This window comes from Heliangelus exortis, chromosome 2, assembly GCF_036169615.1.
Source record: "Heliangelus exortis chromosome 2, bHelExo1.hap1, whole genome shotgun sequence".
Classification (NCBI taxonomy): Eukaryota; Metazoa; Chordata; class Aves; order Apodiformes; family Trochilidae; genus Heliangelus; species Heliangelus exortis.
This window is the reverse complement of record NC_092423.1, coordinates 50,942,328-50,965,079: the sequence shown is the minus strand read 5'-3', so window position 1 is coordinate 50,965,079 and position 22,752 is coordinate 50,942,328. Positions and strand designations below refer to the sequence as shown.

Sequence of the window (22,752 nt, the reverse complement as noted above, 5' to 3'; positions counted from 1 at the left end):
AAGGCAGTGCTGGGAGAAGCTGATGGAGCAGAAGTGAGGCGTTTCATCTTTCCAGTCATGACTGTTTTCAAATTAATTTTTCCTAAAGAATGTATGTGTAAGGTTTTGGCAGCACAGAGTGGAGACCCTTATCATCTCCCCTTCAAAGAGTCTCATAGGAGCTTGCAAAATATGGCCCTGTTTATGCAGGGGAAGAGGGAGGGGAAAGACATTTCTGAAAGAAAAGACTTAGAAGTATCTTAGTGTGATGAAGGCTTTCACGTATTGCTTAGGAGTAACTTGAATGACACCACCTGAAATGATAAGAGAAGTAGGAATAGAATGTTTTCCAGTAAACTTTATTTTTATGGCCATAGCTTTGGGACAGCAGTAGGAAACCAGTTTTCCTCTCCACCAACCCAGTATTGGAAAGCAAAATGCAATCAGTTTTCTGTTAGCTGTTATTTTCAAATATTGTTTAATATTAAAAATATATTTATTACATATTATGCTCAATTTCAGTGCCTCACTGTATTTTCTCAGCATAGCAAATATCTTTTCCATTACGTTTCTGTGGCAAATAGCACATTTTTGTGTTGTCACTTGTTTAGAAGTTGAACTGCATTGGTTTCCTCATGATGTGCAGGGGTAAATTTTGAAGGTCTGTAGAAGATTGTACCCCTCTAGCCTTTCAAAATGGCTAATCCATTCCTCTGGTACACTATATGGGAGAAAAGCACTCTAGTCTTTTAAGAAGACCCTGAAAGCACTGAGGCAGCAGGGCTGGCAGGAGCACCCATCTTGTCTGACATACCAGGGCAGTTGCAGGTCCTGAGCTGCTGTCTGTCCATCTGGTTCGCACTCTGCAAAGGGAATGGTGGTGATCAAGCCCTGTTTAGGCTGCAGAGGGAACCAAGTGAAAACTGGATAAGACACATGAGTAACAGTGAGGGTGTTTGAAAAAACAGACTTTCTTCCAGCTATAATAAACAAACGAGCTAAAAAGATGAGAGCAGAAAAGGTGGTGGCTTCCCCGTGAAATGCAGCTAGGGAGGAAATCCTGTATGGCTGTGTAAATACACTGACAGCCCATGTGTTACAATAAATAGAGCAGCTTTACCAAAGTCAAACAGTACAAGAAGAAAGATGATGTTGCAGCATGTCATGTAGCTGCTGTGTTCTAGTGTGAGCTGTGTGCATGATATGTAAATCAGGTTGTAAGATAGAAAAATGGATAGAAAAATGTTGTAATAAATACTGCTATAATAAGTAATATAGCAATAAAAGTTGCTGTGATAAACATTGCTATTCCTGAGAAGGTTCCAGGGGGATGTCTGTCGTCCCTGTATTTATGTGACATGAGTTTATCCTTCATCCATCATTAGAAACAGAATTACTTACCCACTGGAGTGTTTCTGAGTCTACGTTTGGCTGTTTGGAATAAGCAGCTTGCTTTTGTGTTGGTATGGAGCATTTGTATGGATGGAGCATCCTTAATGATCACCATTCATTAGACTCAAATTTTTGTTCTCCCCCTACAGACTGGCTGAGGTTCCCATATATATGGCTGCAAATTGTTTAATTTGGAAATGTGAAACTGGAAGTAAAAATCATAGAAAGCCAAAGGGATGACAGGTGCATTTTGCAGTTATGGTATCTTCAAAGTTTTTCAAATTGTGGTTGGTGTGGGTTTTGTTTTTGTTGTTGTTTGATTTTTTTAGGGTTTTTTGTTTATGTTTTGGGGTTTTTTTAGTTGGAGTCATTGCTTTCAAAAGTTCTCTTGTGAAATGGGATTTTAGAGAAATGCCCTTTTTGATTTAAAAGGTCACGTTTGTGACTTGGGCTGTTTCTGCTTCTCTTAGTCCCTCAGGAATTAATCAGGAAAAGGACAAAAAAGTAGTCTGTCAAAAATGTCATTGTGTTTGAAATGTTTCCATTTTAATGAAATGGTAATTTATGAAGGGAAAGTATTTTCCAGATATCATCTGATCTTCTCCACCGAAGAGTTATGGTTTTTTTCCAAATAAATTTCTGCTTGCTTTTCTACTTCTAAGCCTTTCTTGCTAAAGGATTAACCTGTTTTCTACCCTACTTTTGTTTCTGTGACCTTTGCTGTCTTATGGATGGCTTTCTTGATATGCAGGTAAATGCATGGCTAAACCTTTCATTTGATGGGCAGGTAAATGATGTCATCTTTTAGGATGTAATCCCAGAGTATCTAACCCAGGACTCACTGAAAAGATGGGAGAGTGCACTACCACCTCATGGCCCTCCAGCCCTTGAGCTTGCCAAACTGAAGTTTGTAAGCATAATTCCACATAAGTGGCTAGCTATGTGATTGGAAAAAGGATTATTTTGCATGTGCTTTCACTGAAGGGACTCCCTCTGGTTTACTGACCACATCATCAGGCATTAGGCATCTGGATTTGAAAAATGAACCTCAGCAGTTTCATACTGACTTGTCAAGTTACTACAGAACCTGAGATGAAGGAACCCAGAAATGGTAGATAAAAACATGTGTTGTGACAGCTTCATCCAATATGCTTTTCAGCAGCGTAAGATGTAATGGCACTGAACACAGGGTTAATGCAGGAGCAGGGTAGAATGTCAGTGTCTTCTGAAGGAGGAAGCAATAACATAAAATTTTGATAGGAAAGATCAAGTCTTTTGAGTGTATCTGATTAATATAGTAATGTTTTTAAAAAGTAAAAAAATACTAGCAAAGGTTTTCACTTATCATGAAGTATTGTAATGCCCTTGAGAAAAGCTGCAAGCCTATGGTTAATGTGGGAAGCAAAGCTGTTTTATAAATTTGACCAGGCTCACGCCTCAGTACTTATCTTCCTTTGATCACACAGTGGGAATTTGTTTCCAGAGAGGCCTCATGTTTCATGGCATGCCTGTTGTGGTTTTATGCCCCTGAAGTGCATCTTAACAAAACAGTCTTGATGAGGAAAAAGAATATCCTTTCATTTGGAGCTTAATGACATGCTCTGATAGTATCTGGTTTTCCCTTCCTCTTCATTCATAGCAGATGAAAAATTTGTTTTCACTTATTTTATCTTTCATTGAACAAGTGCTTCTTTTAAAAATATTTTTGACGTTCTTTTTACCCTAGATGGGCTAAATAACTGAGCTGCTCAGATGGAGCTGATTTTCTGCTTTACAAAAAACCAACAAAAGAAAAACAAGCAAATACTATTGTACCGCGTTTCTAGTGCTAGGAAAGTGGTGTGAAGCTTTCAGAACCTGTGTATAAAACTGTGTGCATCAACATGGGTATTTCCAAGTCCTCCAGATCCTGGAACAGAAATACAAAGACATGACTAATTCCACCAAAGTCAGATGCTGCCCACTGGTTCCTCAGTTGTACCTCAGTGTTGTCCTATCTCCAGATCTCTTAAAGTACTAGAAGAGCTGTTTCCATGAAGAAAAGAATGACAAAACATTGGAAAAATGAGTATGAGTGCACTGCTTTCAGTTTTCTGAGAAAACTTTGCCAAGTTTCACACTGTGATTTAAGTGGTTCCATAAATTATAGCGTAGTTTAATGTTATTTCAAAGTGATTTTCTGCACCATAAAAGGGTGCAGTGAAATTGCTTATACCACTTCATTTATATTAGTATACAAATTTTAATTTTTGTTAAGTCTTTTTGGTGAACCCAGGAAAGAGTTCTAATTTATGTTTGCTTTTATTTATCTTTTACCTACAGACAACTGCTAGTGTAGTGAATGCTGCATCTGTGGGGCACATGGAAAACTTCATTGTAGCTCATCCAGTTTCCTGGAAGGGGTACCCAGCAAAGCCAACAATTACTCAGGATGTAGTTCAAGTTGTAGTTGGGAGCATTGTCTTGGGAATGAGTGCACGTTTTCCCTTGTTGAGGGTGAATGAAGGAGTGGTTTCTTGGTTTCCATCTGTTTATTTGTGCTCAGGGCTTGATAAATCTCTACCAAAATAAGTCCCCTTTGATAGCAAAGGGCAGTACTGTTCCTTTTGATTGGACCTGTACGGATGGTAATAGATCCTCGAAGTGATGAGTCGTAACAAACTGCAGTAGCCCACATCTCATTCAGGTTATACACATTTCTGATCTCTGTTTTCTAACAACAGGCCACTGGTGGTCAGTAATACTCAAGTAAGTCTTGCCACTTCCTAAATACTGGTTTTGTTTTGTAAGAATCACATGACTGTATCTTCCAGAGTAGGAATTCACTGGCTTTTAAACTAGACCCTAAGGAGATGTTCTTTCATATAATTAGAAAGCATTCCTGAAATAATGTGCAGCTTGGCCCTCCTTCCCAACATCAGTATTTTACGCACCTAGGATAATGTAAGTCACTGTATAGTTTCTTGCTCTAGCAACTGAAGTATAAAGCAAACAAATAAAAAGCTTCATCTCAGTTGGTGCTGTCATACATTTGCTGCACCCAGAGGTGGAAGTTCCCAGTATTTTACAGACCACAATGAAAAGCAGATGCACCATTGTTTTGTGTTTGCACAATACATCTTGGCTGCTACATATGTGCCTGTCTATGTATATATAATACACACAAACTCATTCACAGTGCATCTACATGAACTTTTTCTGTAGTATGTCCTGCAGTTACAAGATCTGACAAGAATGAGATCACCAGGTAAATCATCCGAATGCTTCTGTGGGAGCTACAGAGGACACGTGCTGTTTGTTATGTGTATTATGTTTGACACTTAGAGATAACTTGTTATGTGTAACACCTGCTACTGCAAAACAAAATTCCTAAAGAAACAAACCTGTACTTTTTCTGATGTTTCATCTGTGATTAACTGCTTTTTATGACCACTAAAAATGATTGCTGGATAGAGCACTGGTCTCCTTCACCCTCATTAAAACTCAGCTGAACACGTTTTGTAAATTATGTATGGCACCCCAGCATTCTAGGGATGGGGTAAGCAATAGAAGCTAATAATAAGAGAACTGTTTCAAGAAAGCATGATTTCTGTGGTAAACACATGGTTTATGTGGTGACTTTGCTAATGATCTGATTCCTAGAAATAGTATGTCAGAAAATGCTACTAATTCATCCTCAAGTTTCAGGGCCAGTAATTTAGGCCAGTAATTGCCTATTTCAATATTGCAATATTCAGTATTGTAACGAATAGGGAAAACATATAGATGTGAGGTTTGGGTTTTTTTTTTCTTTGACATCAGTCAATGCAGGCAACTTCCAGCTATGTGCTTGGTACCATTTATCTTTTACATTTCTTTCTGCCACCAGTAACTAGTTTTTCTTTGTGTTCCAACCTTAGGATGCTGTCCTACACAGGCATGTGGGGATAACTTTGTCCTGGGGGCAGGTTACCATTGATTGGAAGGAAGCTGCTTGTGGTTCTAAAAGATGATGTTTTGTTTGTGTGTCTGCAAAGGTGAAAGATTAGATTGGAGCTTCTGTAGAGGCTGTGATTCATCTTGCTTTCATGTGACAGTTTCATAAACCAGGGTAACTCCAGTCAAACCAAAAGCTGCTCCCTGGAGTAAATACTGTCTGAAAACAGTAGCAGCTCTTTCCCCATTGATTCTGCAATTCTCTTTATAAAGGATTCTGAACATCTGGGTAAAATTGAAATTACTGATAATACTAAAAGTCACCGGACTTCTGTAGGATAATAACAGGTATTTTATGGAGATGTTGTGTTCTGCTCAGTCCTTTTTATTTTCAGATTTGAAGACATAGGTGGCTGGGAGTTGTATCTATTGTGTAGTTATGGGACATTTATGTGGAAGAGAATGACATTTGAGCAGGAGAGGGCAATTTCCAGAGAAGCTTTAAATATGTGGTAACTAGCTATAACTAAAAATCACCTTTTTTTTAAAAAAAAAATCACCTTTTTTTAAAATTCCCCTGTTGTGCCAGGGGAAGTTTAGGTTAGATATTAGAAATAATTTCTTTACAGAGAGGGTGATCAAGCATTGGAATGGGCTGCCCAGTGAAGTGGTGGACTCTCCATCCCTGGGGATATTTAAAAAGAGACTGGATGTGGCACTTAGTGCCATAGTCTAGCAACTGCAGCGGTGGATCAAGGGTTGGAATTGATGATCTCTGAGGTCCCTTCCAACCCAGCCAATTCTATGATTCTATGAATACCATAATAAGTAGTAACAAGGATTTCCTAGTGTTTCCCCCTCCCTGCCTTGTTTACTACTCAAGTTTACTAATTTTTAAATTTGAAGTGTAGGAGAGGTAATGCCCTGTGTCATACGCTTGAACTGTGATATATGTATATATATATATGAACTGAAGTGCTACATATGGCAGCTCTGCTCCAGAAAGGTATGTGTATGAGCAGTCCCACCTCTGTGGCCCTGGACTAACTGCAGTAAGTGCTTTTTTCATACTGGATATTTTGCCATTTCCTATGGGGAAGCATTGACATGTTGTTACTCAGTCTTTCTAGGGAGCAGCATTGGGTTGATATTGCTCCCAAACTGTACTCTACTCATAGAGAACCTTGGTTGATCACTCCTTCAGTTCTCTGTTATGTTTTTCCCATCACCTCATGTTATCTGCTACTCAGAGCACACTGGAAAGTTTCCACTTGTGAAATAGCAAGGATCATTAATTAAATGATCTGATGAGCTAGTGTACCATAGCTGGCTTAGTGTATTTCAGCTCATCTGTGGTCATGACCTCGTGAGGTTTCTCAGTGCCTTTGTGAGTGCAGTGTGAGTGAGAGAAAAGGCAGAAGCTCAGCTAATGCAGAGTAAGCCATCATATTGTGTTTGGCTGAGCCCTTGGTGTAGATAGGCTGTGAATTTTGCAGAAAGAATTGAACTTTAACACACATGCAATGGCAACACAGGATAAACAGGCAATGTAAAATCCAATAGCTTTGCTCCCTGTGGGTTTTTTTAACATTTTTCCTTGATTTAATTTGTTTATGGAGTTACTACCTCACTTTTGCACTGAGTCATCAAATGAATTCCCAGAAGATCAGTTGAGGCTTTTAGCTTTTCATTGGCCCTTGAGGTTTAAGTATTTGCAAAACTCCTCCCCAAAGTTCAACTGACCCTGGAACCTATGATAAAAATGCAACAGGAGAAAGGTTTTTTGGGGTTGATGTAAAGAGGCTGTGAGGCTGTGAGATGAAATTAATATGCAAATATCATAGTAATTGCAAAGACCAACTGCAATGCTGGTTGTTGAAAGTATAAGTCTGTTTGGAACAGTCTGTTCTTGACTGACTTACACCTTCCACTAATTTAGAAATAAAAGCTGAGGCTCCTAATTTCATTTGATAGTGATGGAGGACAGCTTGGACTTCGGTTGTTTGAAGCGGTTTTACCCTCTTGCAGTCAAACTGACCTCAGCTTTAACTTCTACTGTCCATTGAGCAATACTAGTGATTTATCCATATAGGTGCCAATTTGCTTTAAGAAAAGAAAGGCTCGTAATATAAAAGTGAAAGTGACCCAGACTAACAGGGTGAGTGCACCCCTGTCCCATTCCTTGCCCTATGTATGATCTGCACAGGCTGAGAGGAAGTGTTGAGTGCTTTTTCAGTTTTTTAAAAATTCCACATTAGTGCAGGAAGTAGAGATGTATGTCCCTGCATACCTTTTGGAATGCAGGTTATGTCTCCCCTGACCCATGTTAATAAAAACACTAGCATCTTTGGGGAGTGGGGAAATGAAAGTTGCAGAAATTCTCAGTTTGCCTTTCCCAGCTCATTTTTCTTCTCCTGATGACCATAGTGCAATGATGCAGCACAGGCATTAGCAAAGAATGTTAAAGCATGCAAAAAAGATGATATGTGTTTTATCCTGGAATTTGGGTTTTTTTAATCACTTAAGAGGAAAAAATTAACTATTTCAGTTTACATTTGATGTGTGGTACCATGGCCAGAGAATTCAAAACCATGGCAGAAATTTGGAGCCAGCTTTTTCAGAACTGTTTGTTACCTGCAAGTCTGGGTCATTTGAATGAAAGCTGCAGGTATATAGTATTTCTGAATAGCAGAGTTCTTTCCCTTTCCATGCAAATATTGATGCATGTAAGTGTACAAACATAGTTGCCTATATATGATGCATATTTATTTCTGCTCAGAACTCTTACTCAGTTCACTGTGTGTAGTACCTGATACAATGAGATGGTGGCGTTCTGTCCAATTAAGTGACTGTCTTGATATTCCCCCCCTTTTTTTTCTTTTTGAGGTTTTTTTTCTGAGCCTTTCTTCCTTGATGTGAGCAAGGTTACAAGGGCCATGGGCAGTCTATTGGCAGCTTTATAGTTCTCACCCAACAAGACATGAATGGAAAGCCACTGTTTGATTACATTCCGTAAATTTTTTAACATTGCTTGTCAAGATGAACGGGTGGCTTTAGTTTGTTTCCTTGTTTCTGGTGGGTGACAACAGTTCTTCAGTTGATGTATTCTGATTTGGCAGTGTCCTGGTTTGTGCTATCAAAAATCCAGGCTGCTTAAGGTCTGGCAGGGTTGGAGGAGGATGGCACTGGGTTGGCAGCAGAGGTGCTGCAGCTGGCTGTCCGCGCCCCGTGACGCTGTGCTCCTGAGCAGCAAACACAGCCTGGGAGCAGGGAGATTCCTAATCCTCTTCTCTCCCTGCAAGTGAACTTGATTCATTCCAGATGTACACAGCTTTAATGAGTCAGAAAGCTGCCCTCTTAAAATAGGGCTTACAGCACAATCTTGTATAACCTTTAAAACCTGAGCTCTGCTATGAGCCTAGGAGCAGAGCTTGTCTGTGTGTGAATTTTGTGTAGGAGCAACTACCATGTGCTCTTAGAAAGGGGATTTTCTGTCTCGGCTGGGGAAAGTGTTGTTGTAAACATCATTTTGAGATGCACTTTTAAAGAAGGAGTAACAGCTTTAGCGAGGAGTAACACAACCCCATAGTATTTATTTTGACGTTATGTGTTATGGGTTTCATTAAAAAAATTATTTTAGTCATTGTTTTAGTCATTATTTTATTTCATTTTTAAGTAGAAAGGAGAGTATTCTCAGTTGTTTTGAATTTATTTTAAACCTTAAAGTGTTGCTACTACTAATTCAGACAAAACTGTGTAGCATGCATTGCATTTGGTATCAACCCTGCATAGGATAAGGAACTTGTAATATTCTTCCAGGTTTTGCTGACGGAATAGATGCTGATTAAATTTTGAAGTTAATGTAAAAAGTGAGACTATGAAGTTCATGAGGAGGAAATGTTTGTTTTATTTCTTTGCTTCCAAATGTGCACTTTGGATTATTAGATTTGGATTATTAGAAAATCCCAGTGCATTGTTTAGTGTATCTTCATGATTTGATTTTCAATAGTAAATGTTGAAGTTGGGGCCAAAAGTCTAAATGCTTCTGAGTACTCTCACACAGTTGTCCCATTTATTTGGTATGTAGAGGGCAACAACTCCAATTATTTTGACTTCTCAAACTAGTTTTGCAGTCAGTCCTGTGCTGCATACATTTCTGAAAATGTTTATTTGCACTGATAGCTGACTGCAGGAATAAACCATAATGTTTAGAAAGTGAAGTATCCTAATATCAATAGGATTGGTTGGTGTCCACAGTGGATTGTAAATATGAGGAATCAGGCATGTTTCCTTGTGACTTATATCTGCTGCTGAAATGTCAGCCATAATTTTGAGCTAAATAAATGAAGGTCATCATAAATGAAGTAAATACAGGAAACAAACATGCTATAAATATTGCCTGCATTACATGAAAAGGTTACACTCACAATCCACAGCTGTCAGCTTTAAAACCCGATTCTACACCGTCTTGCTCTGGACTGCTCACTCACCAGAGCCCTCAGCTGCTCCAGTTCATACCTTCAGAAACCTTTAAGCTGTCTTTAAGCACAGCTCCTGTCCTTCACCTTTGACATTTTCAGATAGGAGGAGGAGTATCTTGGGCCTACATAGATGTCCCCAGCATATCCAGTCCTTCATGAAAATGGGTGAATGAAGATGGCTTGGGTGGTTTCAGATTTCTCTGTGATGTTGGGTGCTGCTGTGTGCACATGCTTCTTGCAGAAGGGTCTGGCAGCGTGGGTGTTGCAAGGTGTGTTTCCTCAGAGTTTCCTTCTGACTGTTTGTCTGGCTGTGCCCCAGAGGAAATAATTTGGAGCATCTCTCTGCTGTGTGGTTGGAGGTCTCTGCCTTTTACTAACCAGCTATTTAGTGTTTTCCCTGTGACACTGTCTCCCATTCCTCTGGGGTGTATGCATGGTCTTAGACTATGGTTAGGATAACTGTAGCCATTATGATGGTATGCTGGCTATTTTAGGTTATTTCTACATTTATACCCGTCACATTTCACACCATTTTTTACTGCACTTTTAGTTCCTAGACCTGCAGATCTGTGAATCATTACTATATTTTCATGTGATAGATCTTTAGTCTTCATTTGTCTGTGCTAGTTTACCTTCAGCACAGACTTAGCGTGATTTAAATATATACCAAATATAAAATAATAAATGTGTGTATATGAATATTTATATTTACTGCTATAGGTGCACTTCTCTGTTTGTGTACTCATAGTCAGTGATGTCTCATTACAGTAATGTATTAATTCATGATGTATAGCTATTTTTATAATTCAACCATTTCCTTGGTATTCTACTTGCAGAAGATGTTGGGTCCAGCGTAAACATCCAAGGAAAGATTTTTCACATTCAGTGGACTGTGGTTGTAATTTTCAAACATTTTTCCATTTACACCTATTTATTGGTTTTATATGACCCTGTTTTCTGTGTTTTTTTTTTTTTTTTTCTACCCACAGCATAGCTCTAAGATACTCAGAGAGTTACTAGAATGTTAGAATAAGTTTGAATTATTAAGAGACAAAATGAAAGGAGCTGCTCATTCTCAGTACAGCCCCTCCCCCCCAGCACACTGCATTGGCCATTTAAAACACTCCTAAATTATTAATTGCTGTGACTTTAAGCAGTTGAGTTATGACACTTCCATAATAGGAATAAGGAAAGGTGAAAGGTGCCCAGAGTTAAACCAATGTAATTGTTTCTGCCTACAGTGCTGATGATAGAACTGCCTACCTGGCCCTGGGGGCAGTGAGGAACATCTCACTCAACATTTCCATCTCTAATATTGGGGATGACGCCTACGACACAAATGTTTTCTTCAATTTTTCTGGGGAGCTCTTCTTCATCAAAATGTGGCAAAAGGTAAGAAAGACCAATTTCATTTTGAGCGAAGTCTTTTAACTTTAAACCAATTTAATTGCAGGATGTAGAGACAGGAGGTGGCCTGGTCCACAGTGCTAAGGTATTTGGACATTATTTCTGGTTGTTCTTGGCTTGAATATCTTCCAAGATCTCTGATGGAGTTTTTTAATCTTTTGTGGGTTTAATCTATGAAATCTACATCTTTTGTGTTTATCTAGAAGATACCACACTGCTATTTGGGGTGTACTAATGAAAAAGACTATTTGGGTGAGGTAGAAGGAGACTGGGTTATAGCAAATACCACTGAATAAAAAGGATGTCTCTAGTTGAAGTGGTACCACACTGCACTCAGCAGTCCTGGTCATTTCCTGATCTGGGCTCCTGCATTTTCCCCTCATTGAAACCCAGATATGATGCTGTTCTTTGCTTATGTGTTGGTGCAAGTTGGGGCTGTGGCCAGGACACATCACTACATCCAAGCCCTCAAAGTGCTTCTGATTTCTTCTGCATGGATTCAGGTGAAAATTTTGAGCTTTAGTCTCTTTACCTTTAGATTTAAACACTTAATAGAATCGTAGAATGGCTTGGGTTGGACGAGGCCTTAAAGATCATCTAGTCCCCCTACATGGGCAGGGACACCTTGGATGTTTTCATTAGCATGAGTTCATTTAGCAATAATCTTGAAAAACAAACACTGAACTGAGCTTTTCACTAACTGATGGCCATGAAAGTTGTCTGACTGTGAGTAATGTAAAAATAATTGTGCAGAATGGGAGCGGTACAATCATAACAACATGCTGTTTGTTCCTGCTTTTCACAGTCGTTTGTGTTTCTGCTGGAGCTTTGCTTTGCTTTGCTTTGCTTTGTAAACCATAAGGGCAGTGTTGTTAAAAACAGTAGCACAACTGTTGTGAAGTATGGGATTAAATTGGTCCATTGAATCGGTGACATTTTGCCATTATTTGTCATGGTTTATGATAGATTTTTATTATAAACCTCTTAAATTAACTCATTACAGAAGAAATCAAAATATGATCGTTTCTTATACATGTTCATTCTCTTGGTTTTAGTTTTTTACTATTATGTTCAATACATTTGCAAACCTCAAAGTTGTCTTTATATTAAAAGTTTCAGACATTATGTGATGCAAGTGTGCAGTTTATCAGGAGGAAAAAAGCAGGGGATAAAATACAAATACCTTATGCAAATACTCAACTTCTGCTTAATGGAGGGTTTTGTGGACATTTCCAGAGGCTGGCCCAGCTTCCACTGAAGTCAGTGGGAGGGTTTCTATTCTTTGCAATGGGAAAAAAACAAAGCCTGATGTATGCTCTTTTAAGCAATTGTTGTGTTGGGGTTTTTTTCTTCTTTGCAGAATAACTGGAACACCAATTGACATAGTTGTTTGTTTCCTTGACACTTTGAGAGAACAAGCTGAAGACTGGGCTGTTTCATTTGGTATTTCACCTTGAGCTTGGGTCTGTAGCAGGCTTCAAACATCTGTTCTGAATGCTGCCTATATGGTGCAGTTTCAGCTGCTTTTATTGTAGGGTTATCTAACTATGCAGTGTATCTTCTGCTAATAGCTAGCATTTCTTTTTAAAAAAATAAAATACAGCACACATCAAGGAAACATTTAGACTTCCTTCGTCCTCAAGTCTTGCAAACAGGATCGTATGCTGAGTGTTTTAGTTTAAAAAAGAACTGAGTCAAAAAGTTGTGTTGGGCTATTTTACTTCCTCTCTTGAAGATTTTGCTTCAGGACAATCTAATGTACTGTTGGCCTCACCATCTGACCAGTTGGAAAACTGGATTACCACCTCATAGCTTCAATTACAGTATTATGTTTTCCCTTAGCTCTTTGAACAATGATTTTTTTGTATTTAAATATCATCAATTCCGTGTTTCATGACCTACTTCTGTCCCTTGACATCTATGCATAATATGTACTGTGCATGTACTTTAAATAGATTTTGTTCCTGGTTGAACATTGCCCAGGCAAAAATCCAGAACATAAAGCCAGAGTAAAAATGACAACTCTTAAGATTTCCTTTAATGGAGCAATTTCGGAATCAAAAGAGCTTCTTGTGGGAAACTTAGAGCAGCAACTGCCTTTTAGTGAATAATGTTACAGTGGAAGAGAACAATCTCTTCCGTGTCGTTGCTTGATCCTTTTTTGGCAGAGTGACTCTGAGAATGATGACCACATGGTGGGCTTTTGTAACCTGCCTCTGGAGCCCTTTTAGGATGCTGTAAATCCCTTGGTTTTCTTTTTGTCCCCAGTGGGGACATGTCTAGTGGATTCAACACAGTTTTGGTTTTTTCTGTGAACTGGTTATGATGAGACCTGACAGTGCCAAAGTGTAATGCTGTTTTTTTTCAACAGGATTATCAAGACAAAATGTCACACCTTGTGTTTAAAAAGAGATGAATACCTGGCTGAGGGACATAGATGGTATCATTCCCTGAAGGGCAGTAGTGGATCTAGCCTCTCCTTTCTGGAGACTGAAATTTCATGAGATGCAGTCAATAGACTACCTGGCAGGGCTTTGCCACTTCTATATGAGGTGAAAAAACATTTGCTGACTGGTATTTAAGGGACTCCACATATTCCACTGTCTGATTTTCCTGTTGCACTGCAGCCAGTCCTCCCCAGCTTCGTGGACGAAGCCCAGATTTTAATTTTCACAGCTCCTGACAGACAACCCTTCTCTTGAGAGGCAGAATATGTGGCACATGGCTCTGGGGGCTAATTTCTCATACCTGCCTGTTCTCCCTGAAGTGCACTTAAGTCCCTTGTCTTTTCTCTCCCTTGAAGGGGCAGGCTGGTTTACAGGTACACAGGGGGACTGTGCTGCAGTGAATTTCAAGAAATAGAAATTTTTGAAACACAAGGGGAGATTTAATTATGTTCTCTTTAAAACAGAAAATAAAGAAAGAAAGGAAAAAAAGAGGGAGAAAGAAAAGAAAAATATCTTTCTAAGTAACCACGTGTGGTCTATGTTGATAAAGAAATCTTGTTCCCCGTTTCTGTGTAGAGCAGATCTTTTACATATATTCAAGTTTATTGTCCCATAGTCTTAATTCAACTTCAGGAAAGTTGAATTACAGAGTCTGAAAAATCTGCTTAACAGATGTGATACCACTTTCTTTAGAAGAATGAAGCATGCTGCTTGCGTGTTCAGGAGTCTGGAAAAATTAATACTAACTTTGACAGCATTTTGCATCTATTTAAATTGCTTACTGGGCTGTGGTGTTTTGCTGGAAATGCTTATCAGCAGTAGGCACTTTGGTAACCATTCATTAGCTACTCTTCAATGCACTGGGCTATTTTTCCCTATATTAATAAAAAAAATACTGTCATTTTTTCGGCAGTGGCATTCAGTGTGGTGGGGCAGGTCCATATTTAATGGTATGGCACAAGATAGAAGTGGTATGAAAATGGCATCTATAACATGGTAATAGTAAAACCAACATTAATAACCCAACATGTATGACATTAATCTCTGCTCTGCAGAGGCTATCAGGAATTAATTGGCTAACTCCACATTTCAGCTCTGGTTATGGAGAGAGCAGGTCAGGAAATCCCATTGCTGACTGTCATTTCCAGCCACGTATTGTTCCTAAATTTCAGCTCCTAACATCCAAAGCCAGCTTTGTGACATTTAGGTGTAACATTTCTCCTGCTTCTCACAGCAATGTCCACAAGTGACAGCTGAGAGAAGTGAGAGGGGCTGAGGAAGGACAGGGTGAGCAGCAAGGTTCTGGCTTCCTCAGTTGCAGTCATTTCCTATGATTCCTTTGTGAGTGTGTACCTGAAACTGTGGTGTTGATTGTGAATATTACTGATGACCAGAGTCATGTTGCTTATGGGCTCAGGGCTTTTTCTTCTAAAGGTAATGTGGTATGGTTGCTTTCTGGGTTAGCAGGGAGGTCATGCAATTTGTAGTTCAACTCTTTCTTCCTCACTCCCAGAGTGCTTTTCCTGAGCCTCTTGACTAGGATTGCTCAGAAGGACCAGAGACACAGGTGGAGTTTCATTTTTTCCATATTGGAAATTCTTTTACACCGATTTCCCACACTGCTCATGCTTTCTGAGAGTCTTAAGGCTGGCAGGGGCCAGGGTACTGATAGGGCACAAAAGCCAAAGTCACATACCCCCTTTGGTATGCAGCTGTACCACTGGAAGAAAATTTAGGTCCTGGATGTTCTGTGTCTCTTTTTCCAGCAGTTACTGCCCCTTTGGATCCACTGGCAGACAAGTTCAGACGATCAGGCTCAATTCACATCGAACTGGTTATCAGAAACTTTTAAAATAAGAGGTTTTATTTAATCCAGCTGGTTTTTCACGGAATGAGTTGGACTTGCTTCTGTAAACCACTCTCCCAGAAGGTCAGAGGGGAGTGATGCCAAGTAGTGTGGAAGCTGTGACCACTTGCTCTGACACAAGTGTGTCTGGAAGATTGCCTGAGCCATATATATTACTTAGATGAAGGGATTTTAACCCTTTTGCCAGGAGAGCTTTTATAGCCAGGGCTTGGGAATATTAGTAGTATGGCAGTAACCACACCACATCACCTCTCCATTTTTGCAAGTGTAATGCTTTTGTTCTGGGGTATTCCCAGAAAAATTTGCATCCCAGGAGTAAAATTGTTTGATTTCTTAATTTGGAACCAAAAAAACCCCATGCAGCTCAAGATGTCTGACTTCATTGTTTATTTTAATTTTATTTTTCTGTGGATGCCCAGTAAAACTATAACATTTATGCTTCCCTAGTGATAAGTAGGGAACAGCACCTTTTTCAGGCCAGGGGTTGTTCCAGACATTTAATATCCCCCTGCTCTTAGGAGGCAGGAATCTTCTGATCCAGATTTTCCACTTAGGATTCATGCATCACTCCCATGTTCATGGAATGGGCATTGGAGACACAGTTTAGTTGTGTAATTAGTATTGATTGGAGTACTGTAAATTTTTCCTCTCTGAATTATCATGTATATTTGAAAGAAGTCTTTGTTATTTTTCTCAACAAATTAACTTGATGAATAGAAAGCAAACCCCAAAGTTTGTCTGGCAAAATCTCAATTGGAATAAATGGTTCAGGAGCCATGATTTTACAGGACTTGAGTGAGGTCTTGTTCTGCCTAGTGTTGGAAGAGCCTATGGGACTTTGGAAAGTTGAATCCCCTTTTCAACAGCAGCTTAACATTTAGGTATGTAACTGAAGGCTGGTAGTGTAGAAGGTTCCCAGAGCCTAAACGACTCTGGCATTGCAAAACTGTGTGCAGCTAACTCCAACTAGCTTTAAAACCCAAGTTTTTGCAATCTTCAGCTTTCATGGAACTTCATAGAAGCAGTAGGTTTCAGTGGGGGATCTCACCTTAAGCATTTCCACAGAAGGCAGCTGAAACTTCAGATTTGAGAAGGCAGGGCTTCGGATTATAAGTCTGCTTCTTTCAGGTGAGGTTAGACATAGTAAAAAATAATTTTGCAATATTAAAATGTGCTATACATTTTAGTGAGCATCTGGGGAGGGGGAGAGCTGGTAGTTTTAAAACAGCCTGGAATTAATAAGCTATTACCAAACATCTCTGTTTTAAAGGACTTGATGGTCCTGGAATAACATATGGGACCACATATATTGAGAAGATTTGGCTTATCAGGTCTGGGTCATGTGATGTGGAAAGTGTTTGTCCTAGAAATAGATATTCATTATTCTTAATTTGACTGTTTACATCTATAAACACAGTGGTTTTGAGGAACCAAAGCTCGGGATGCTTTGTGTAGCTCAGATTAGGAGGGGTTTTGTTTGACTGCCTAGTCCTGCTCTCCTCTTGGACCTGTGAAGGGAATGGTATTCTAAAGGAAGAACAGCTGTGTGGGTGAATACAGTCATGTGAGATGGGCTTTTTTATAGAGGCTAGAAGACAACCTGTGCTATAGCAAAACCAATTTAGAGTGAGTCCCAACCTACCTGCTGGTGTTTACTATCCAAGGTGGGGTTTTTCTATAGCCAGGTACCAGTAGAGCTCCTGGTTTCGATTCAGGTGAGGAAGGGAAAGGAAATCTAAAGCACTGAAATTATAAGACCTCCTTGAGAGGGTAAAGAAGGGTTCCCTGAGCTGCATTTCCCTGTGTGGCCCATAGATCACTGGCTGAACTGCTACCCCGTGCACACCTTTGGGATATATACAGATCCAGGAACCACTGCCACGGTTGCATCAGTGCTGGCCATGTGAGAGGGCTTTGGAAAAAGGATTCAGCTGCCTCAATTGCTGAGATGTAGCCACAACGATTTAGTCAGTTATCTTGATAAACTGCATTTCTGGGAGAAAGGGAAAAAGCCCTTCAGAGAAGGTAGAGCCTAGTATATCGTGAGCCCGGTACTCTTGATCTAGGGTGTGCTTATTTACAGGTTATGCTCTCCCATTGGGAAAGATCACCAGTGACTTTCCCATTTCCCAGTGTCTCCATTATAATCTTTTGCTCTTATACTGAATGGAGAGAGAGTGGCTAATGTTTGAGGTGAGAAATCTGTGGAACAAGGTTTGTCTCCTGTGTTCTTAAGGGTGAAGCTTAAAATTTTTCAGACTGACATCCTCTGCAAAAGACTTAAATGAAATTGGCTTTCAGTGGCTTTCATTACAGCAAAAAGCTGTTGGGGTTCTGGTTTGTTTTTCTTGTAACTTGAAACTTTAAGTTTATCGAGTTTCTGGTATGAAAGGGCAGTTCTGGTCTTGCAAGCATTTCTTTTAGTCACTTTTAAGACAGGCAGCTCAAGATGGTGCCAGAAGATAAATGATACCCCAAGTGGGAAAAATATATATGTTTATGTAAAAAAACAATATATACATATTTTCATTATGTGTATGATATAAATGTATACATGTATATAGGCATATACATTGCTTGGTCCTGCAGAATGTTGTTATTGTGCTGTGTGGCTGGAAGTGGTGTCAATTGCTCTTTTCACCATAGTTGTTCAGCTATCTCTTGTGATTCTGACAGGATCTATAAATAAAAACAAAACTGTCTTTAATTCATCTTATTAATCACAAGGCATGATCCTGCAGTCATACTTCTGGCATAGCCTCTCTGAAGTCAACAGCAGTTCTGTCTGTAAAAAGACTTAAAAAAAAAAACAGCTGCAGAGTCTAAAAGATGAGTAAGGGTGTGAAGAGTTTTCAGCTGAAAATCCAAGGTGGGGCCAGAGCTGCTTAAGAAATCAGGAGCTTTTCTTTCCTTGAGTTTGACACCAAGGAAATTTCTGACTCTCTACTTATTGTGTGAAAGATATGTTGGTTGGTTTTTGGTTGGTGTTTGTTTGTTTGGGTTTTTTGTGGTTTTTTTTTTTTTTTTTTTTTTTTTTTTTTTCCTCCTCTCCTTTGTGTTTCCTCTCCCTTTTTCTTCTCATTCCTCTCTTTCAGAAAAATGATGGACAAACTCTCAGGAGTTTGGTCCTATCTAGGGACCTAGGTGAGGCAGGCTGCCTTCTCCCAGGGCAGCTGAGCTGTAACCCTGGGTCCAGCCAGCATCAGTCTGCGTTCCTATTAGCAGAAGTTAACCCCCCCTCTGAAGGAGGCCTTCAGGCCCCAGATTTTTGTGTGTGTGTTTGTGTTCAGAGAAAGAGCGAGCTTCCTGTGGTGTTTCATCAAAACCAGAGGTGTTGAGCAAGAGGAGTGAGAAGTGTTTCAGCTGGCTCGATCGCAGGCCCCGGGGGGGAGCGGAGGACCCCTCTCTGGGCTGTCTCAGCAAACCCCCCCTCCCGGGCAGGCTGCAGGGGATGCCGAGCCAGGCGTGTTCCCAGCCCGCAGTGCTGTCACAGCCTGCCCTTGGGAAGAGGCCAGAAAACCTGCACTTGACTTCTGCCATAACCATCTGCAGAAGAGTAACGCAGTGACTTTCCACTTAGCGAGGGAAAAGGGAGGAGCACACTAAAAAGACTGCTCTATAAAGCAGAGAGGCACTTCTTAAAGAAAAGCCTCCTCACAAGCTGTTAAGCTTTTGTTTAAAAAAAAAATAATGAATTATACCTGTCACTTTCAGCAAGTGTCTCTAGGTTATGTAGCATTTATCATGTCATCAGGTTTTTTTCTACTACGAAGTCCTAAGGTACCTTGAATTTGAGTTTCTGAAATAGAAACTCCCAAGTCTGTGTGTGTTTGCAAAATGTGTTTCCTGAGGATTCAGATTTGGTTTTGGTTGTTAGGGATTGTAGGTTAAGCTAAGGTTTATTAATTCCAAGAAAATACCAAACCAAGCTCATTCATTATTACTGTTATTACCTTAATATTATTCTTTGCACTTGAATATTACCACCAGGGAAGAAGGTGGAGAGGGGAAAAGCAAGCTTGATTTTATTGATTTTGTTTCTTTATCCGGTATGGTTTTAATTATTATTTTTTAAAATAATAGGGGGTTTCCCATTTGCTTTTTCATTTAATGGTGTAGCTGATGACATTTGAATTTATTTCCTGAACTTGTTATTAATCTAGGCTTTTCATTGTAACACTGGGAGGGAATAGCTGTGTTGCAGTTGAATACACCAATATTCAATATAATTGATACCTTACATGCAGAAACTTGTCTTTACTTTATGGACATTTATTTTCTGTGCTTTCAGAAATACCACTAGGAAATGAATGTTCATTTATTTGATTTCTCCTTCTTGATTTTTTTCTCCTGCTTTTAATTTTAAAAGAAGCATGTTTTGAAGGTATTTTTTAATTATGGAATAATAATGTATATAACATATGAGTTATCTGTAATAATTAAAAATCAATTTCTCTTTTAATGTTACCATGCAACTGTGATTTAGTAGTGTGGGATGCATGTGAGCAGATGCATGCATACATCTACATTTAAAGTGAGATGAAGGAAAGCTTGAACCAGAGCCCTATCTCTTCCTAGCATCTTCCCTGTCTGACTTTTCCCTGCCTTATTAAAGAGCTTACTCATGAGGTTGGATTCATACACATGAGAATGCACTGGTGCTCTTAAACTTATCTTAATATTCCTATTCACCGATTGTTAGGCAATAATTAAAACATACATGTCCATACAGTTTTTTTTAAATAAAAGTGTAATCAGATGCAGTGCACTGCTGGTAGATTACAACAGCACATGCAGTTAGGATATTCATGCAATGGTATGAAGGATGTAGAAACATGCCAGTGTATAATTTACTCTTGAGACTTAATTTTCTGTACTGGATAGTTGCATTGTGTCTGGACAGGCATTTAATCAAACAAAGTCCTGCAGTTTTATAGAGAAACTTTTTTAAGGAATAGCACAATCTAGATAAATTACTGCTGAATTATGTGAATGTGTGTCAGATGTTTTGTGCAATAGTTTTTATTATTTCATTTGAAATAGATCACTGTGGAGTCAGAAAGTTGATTTTCCCTTAGTCATTGTTTTCCTCAGTTTTACTGTGTTTTTGTATGTGGAATCTAAAGGGCATGGTGAGTACTACATGGAAGTTGCCTTAGGCCTATCAGTGTATGTACTAGCTGGCACAGTGTTATCAAAGGGTGTATCTTCCCATTTCTGTGAGCAAAATCTTTATCCTGGCTGGCAAACTGTCAGTGCATTATTACATAGGCACCATTCTGCAATATTTTGGTACATGTGGATTGTGTATTTTTCCCTATTTTGCATTTAAGTCTCCATTTGTTGTGAAATCTTTGGTCTAATTTGAAAAATATGGTGGCAATTTATGATTCATAAGACTTGCAGTTGTGCACAGGGTTACCTTTTGTAGGTTTCTTTCTTAAGACATTTGTGATCAAGAGGTACAGAGAGGAAACAAAAAAATGTTATGCACGACCACTTTTAAGCATCTATTTTGCAAGGGTGCTCTGCATTGGATTTCCTGTCACAGTTGGCTCACTGTCCACTGGTCAGCTACACATGGACCTCTGGGGGCTTGGCAGAAATTGTTGGACCAACCACCAAACATACGAATTCTAAAGTAAGGTGCAAGTATTTATAATCTGAACTGCCTGTGGCAGAGAAAATAAAAACTATTAGGTTATGGTCATGAGTGGAACCAATGGGCTAATCCCAGTTTGAAACCAGTAGACTTTTTAAAGAGTCTGCCTCAACTGGAAAATAGTATGAGCAGTAGACCTCAAGTTTGCTGTTAGCTTTTCCCCCCACCCCCAGTACCTGTATGTAGTTTTGAAATGTGGCAGGCAAAGAAGAGCAAGAGAAAGGATTTTGTTTATTGTTTCAGACAGAGTTTTCTGAACAAGGAATTATTTTTCTTTTTATTCCAAACGGTAATTAAATTTTTCCACTATAGAAATTACTTGTTATGTGAAAGGCACTTGTGTCTTAATGGGAGGTATGAGCCTGGTTGTTTAGTAGGATTACAAACAGCTTGGATTTGCTTAGTGAAAACTAAGTCACTGGAATGGGCTTAAGTAGTTTTTATTAGACTTAAATTTATGCAGGCTTAGAAAGACAGTAATTTCTTGGTAATTGCAGACATGCATTACATTAAAATATTCATTAATTAAGTTGAGCTTGCAAAATTCCCCTGTTTTTTGAGCTTGATCCTTCACTTTGCATTTTCAGTATTTTTAAATTGTGGGGTTAAATTGTGTTAACTGCTCTATCATACAAACAGGCAGCTGTGTTCTCAGCTTTCTTGGTCCTCTAAAGGGAGGAAGTGATACAGCAAACAAGGGCCACTTTTGAGAGACAACAACCTGCATTGGGAAGTTTCCAGTACCTGAAGCCAAGGTAACTGCTGGCCTCTGTCTTGCAACTTTCAGCCCAGGTGGTTCCTCCCAGCAGGGATCTAGGGAGTGTTTCATGGCAAGGGGAAAAGCTGGAGTTTTCCAGCCCTAGGAAAATATTTGGTTTGGGTTGTGCTCAGGAGTTAGAGAGGGCTTCAGGACCCTGAGGTTATCCTGACTGGACCAGCAGTCCCCTACGCTGAGAAAAGAGGCACCAATGCCAAGCCTGAGCAAGTTTGTGTTCTCTGGGACATGGAGGTAGCTGCAGGGGAGCTTTGCAAGTTCCTGGACTGATGCTGTCAGCAATAATGTCACTTCTCAGATGTTAATTGCTGCTGTGGGGGGGAGGGGTGGCATCAGAAATGCAAACTTGTTATTAGGAGCCAGATTCCAAAAAACACATTTTCTCTGCTGAGTACTGTTGTCCTCTGTGAATGGTTTTGTACCACTCTCTGTGGAAAGGATATAAAAGCAGTAAGGCTCTTATTTATATTCCAAACTTTCACGAGACAGAGTAAAGATGTCACAGGAAAAGTCTGGTGTCTCCATCCATTATTCACCTGGACAACTCCACTGGGGAACTGGTTATCCACCACTATTAAATAGGGTAGCATCCTGTGGAGCACACTCCATCAGTTTTTGCTAATAAAGCTTTGTGTGACTTAATCACACAGCCCATTTTGCCCAGATTTAAAGGGAGTTCCTTATGTTACTAGTAACACACAGGTCATGCTCAAGGGTGCTCCAGTGGATGAGCGTTGTTGTGGGGGCAGGTGGAAGTCTGATCTTCAAGCTGCTCCCTCTCTGGTGGCAGATTATGTGCTACCATTATATTAACATGTATGGAAAAG

General features: G+C 39.5%; 1 protein-coding gene across 1 annotated transcript in view; it reads left to right on the top strand.

Moving 5' to 3' along the window:
- The window catches only part of ITGA9 (integrin subunit alpha 9), a 211,105-nt gene that overhangs the window by 127,464 nt on the left and 60,889 nt on the right, over nt 1-22,752 (top strand). The window contains exon 18 of the mRNA XM_071736098.1: nt 11,009-11,159. Coding sequence (XP_071592199.1) covers nt 11,009-11,159 — 151 coding nt within the window. The remainder of the gene's footprint in view (nt 1-11,008; nt 11,160-22,752) is intronic.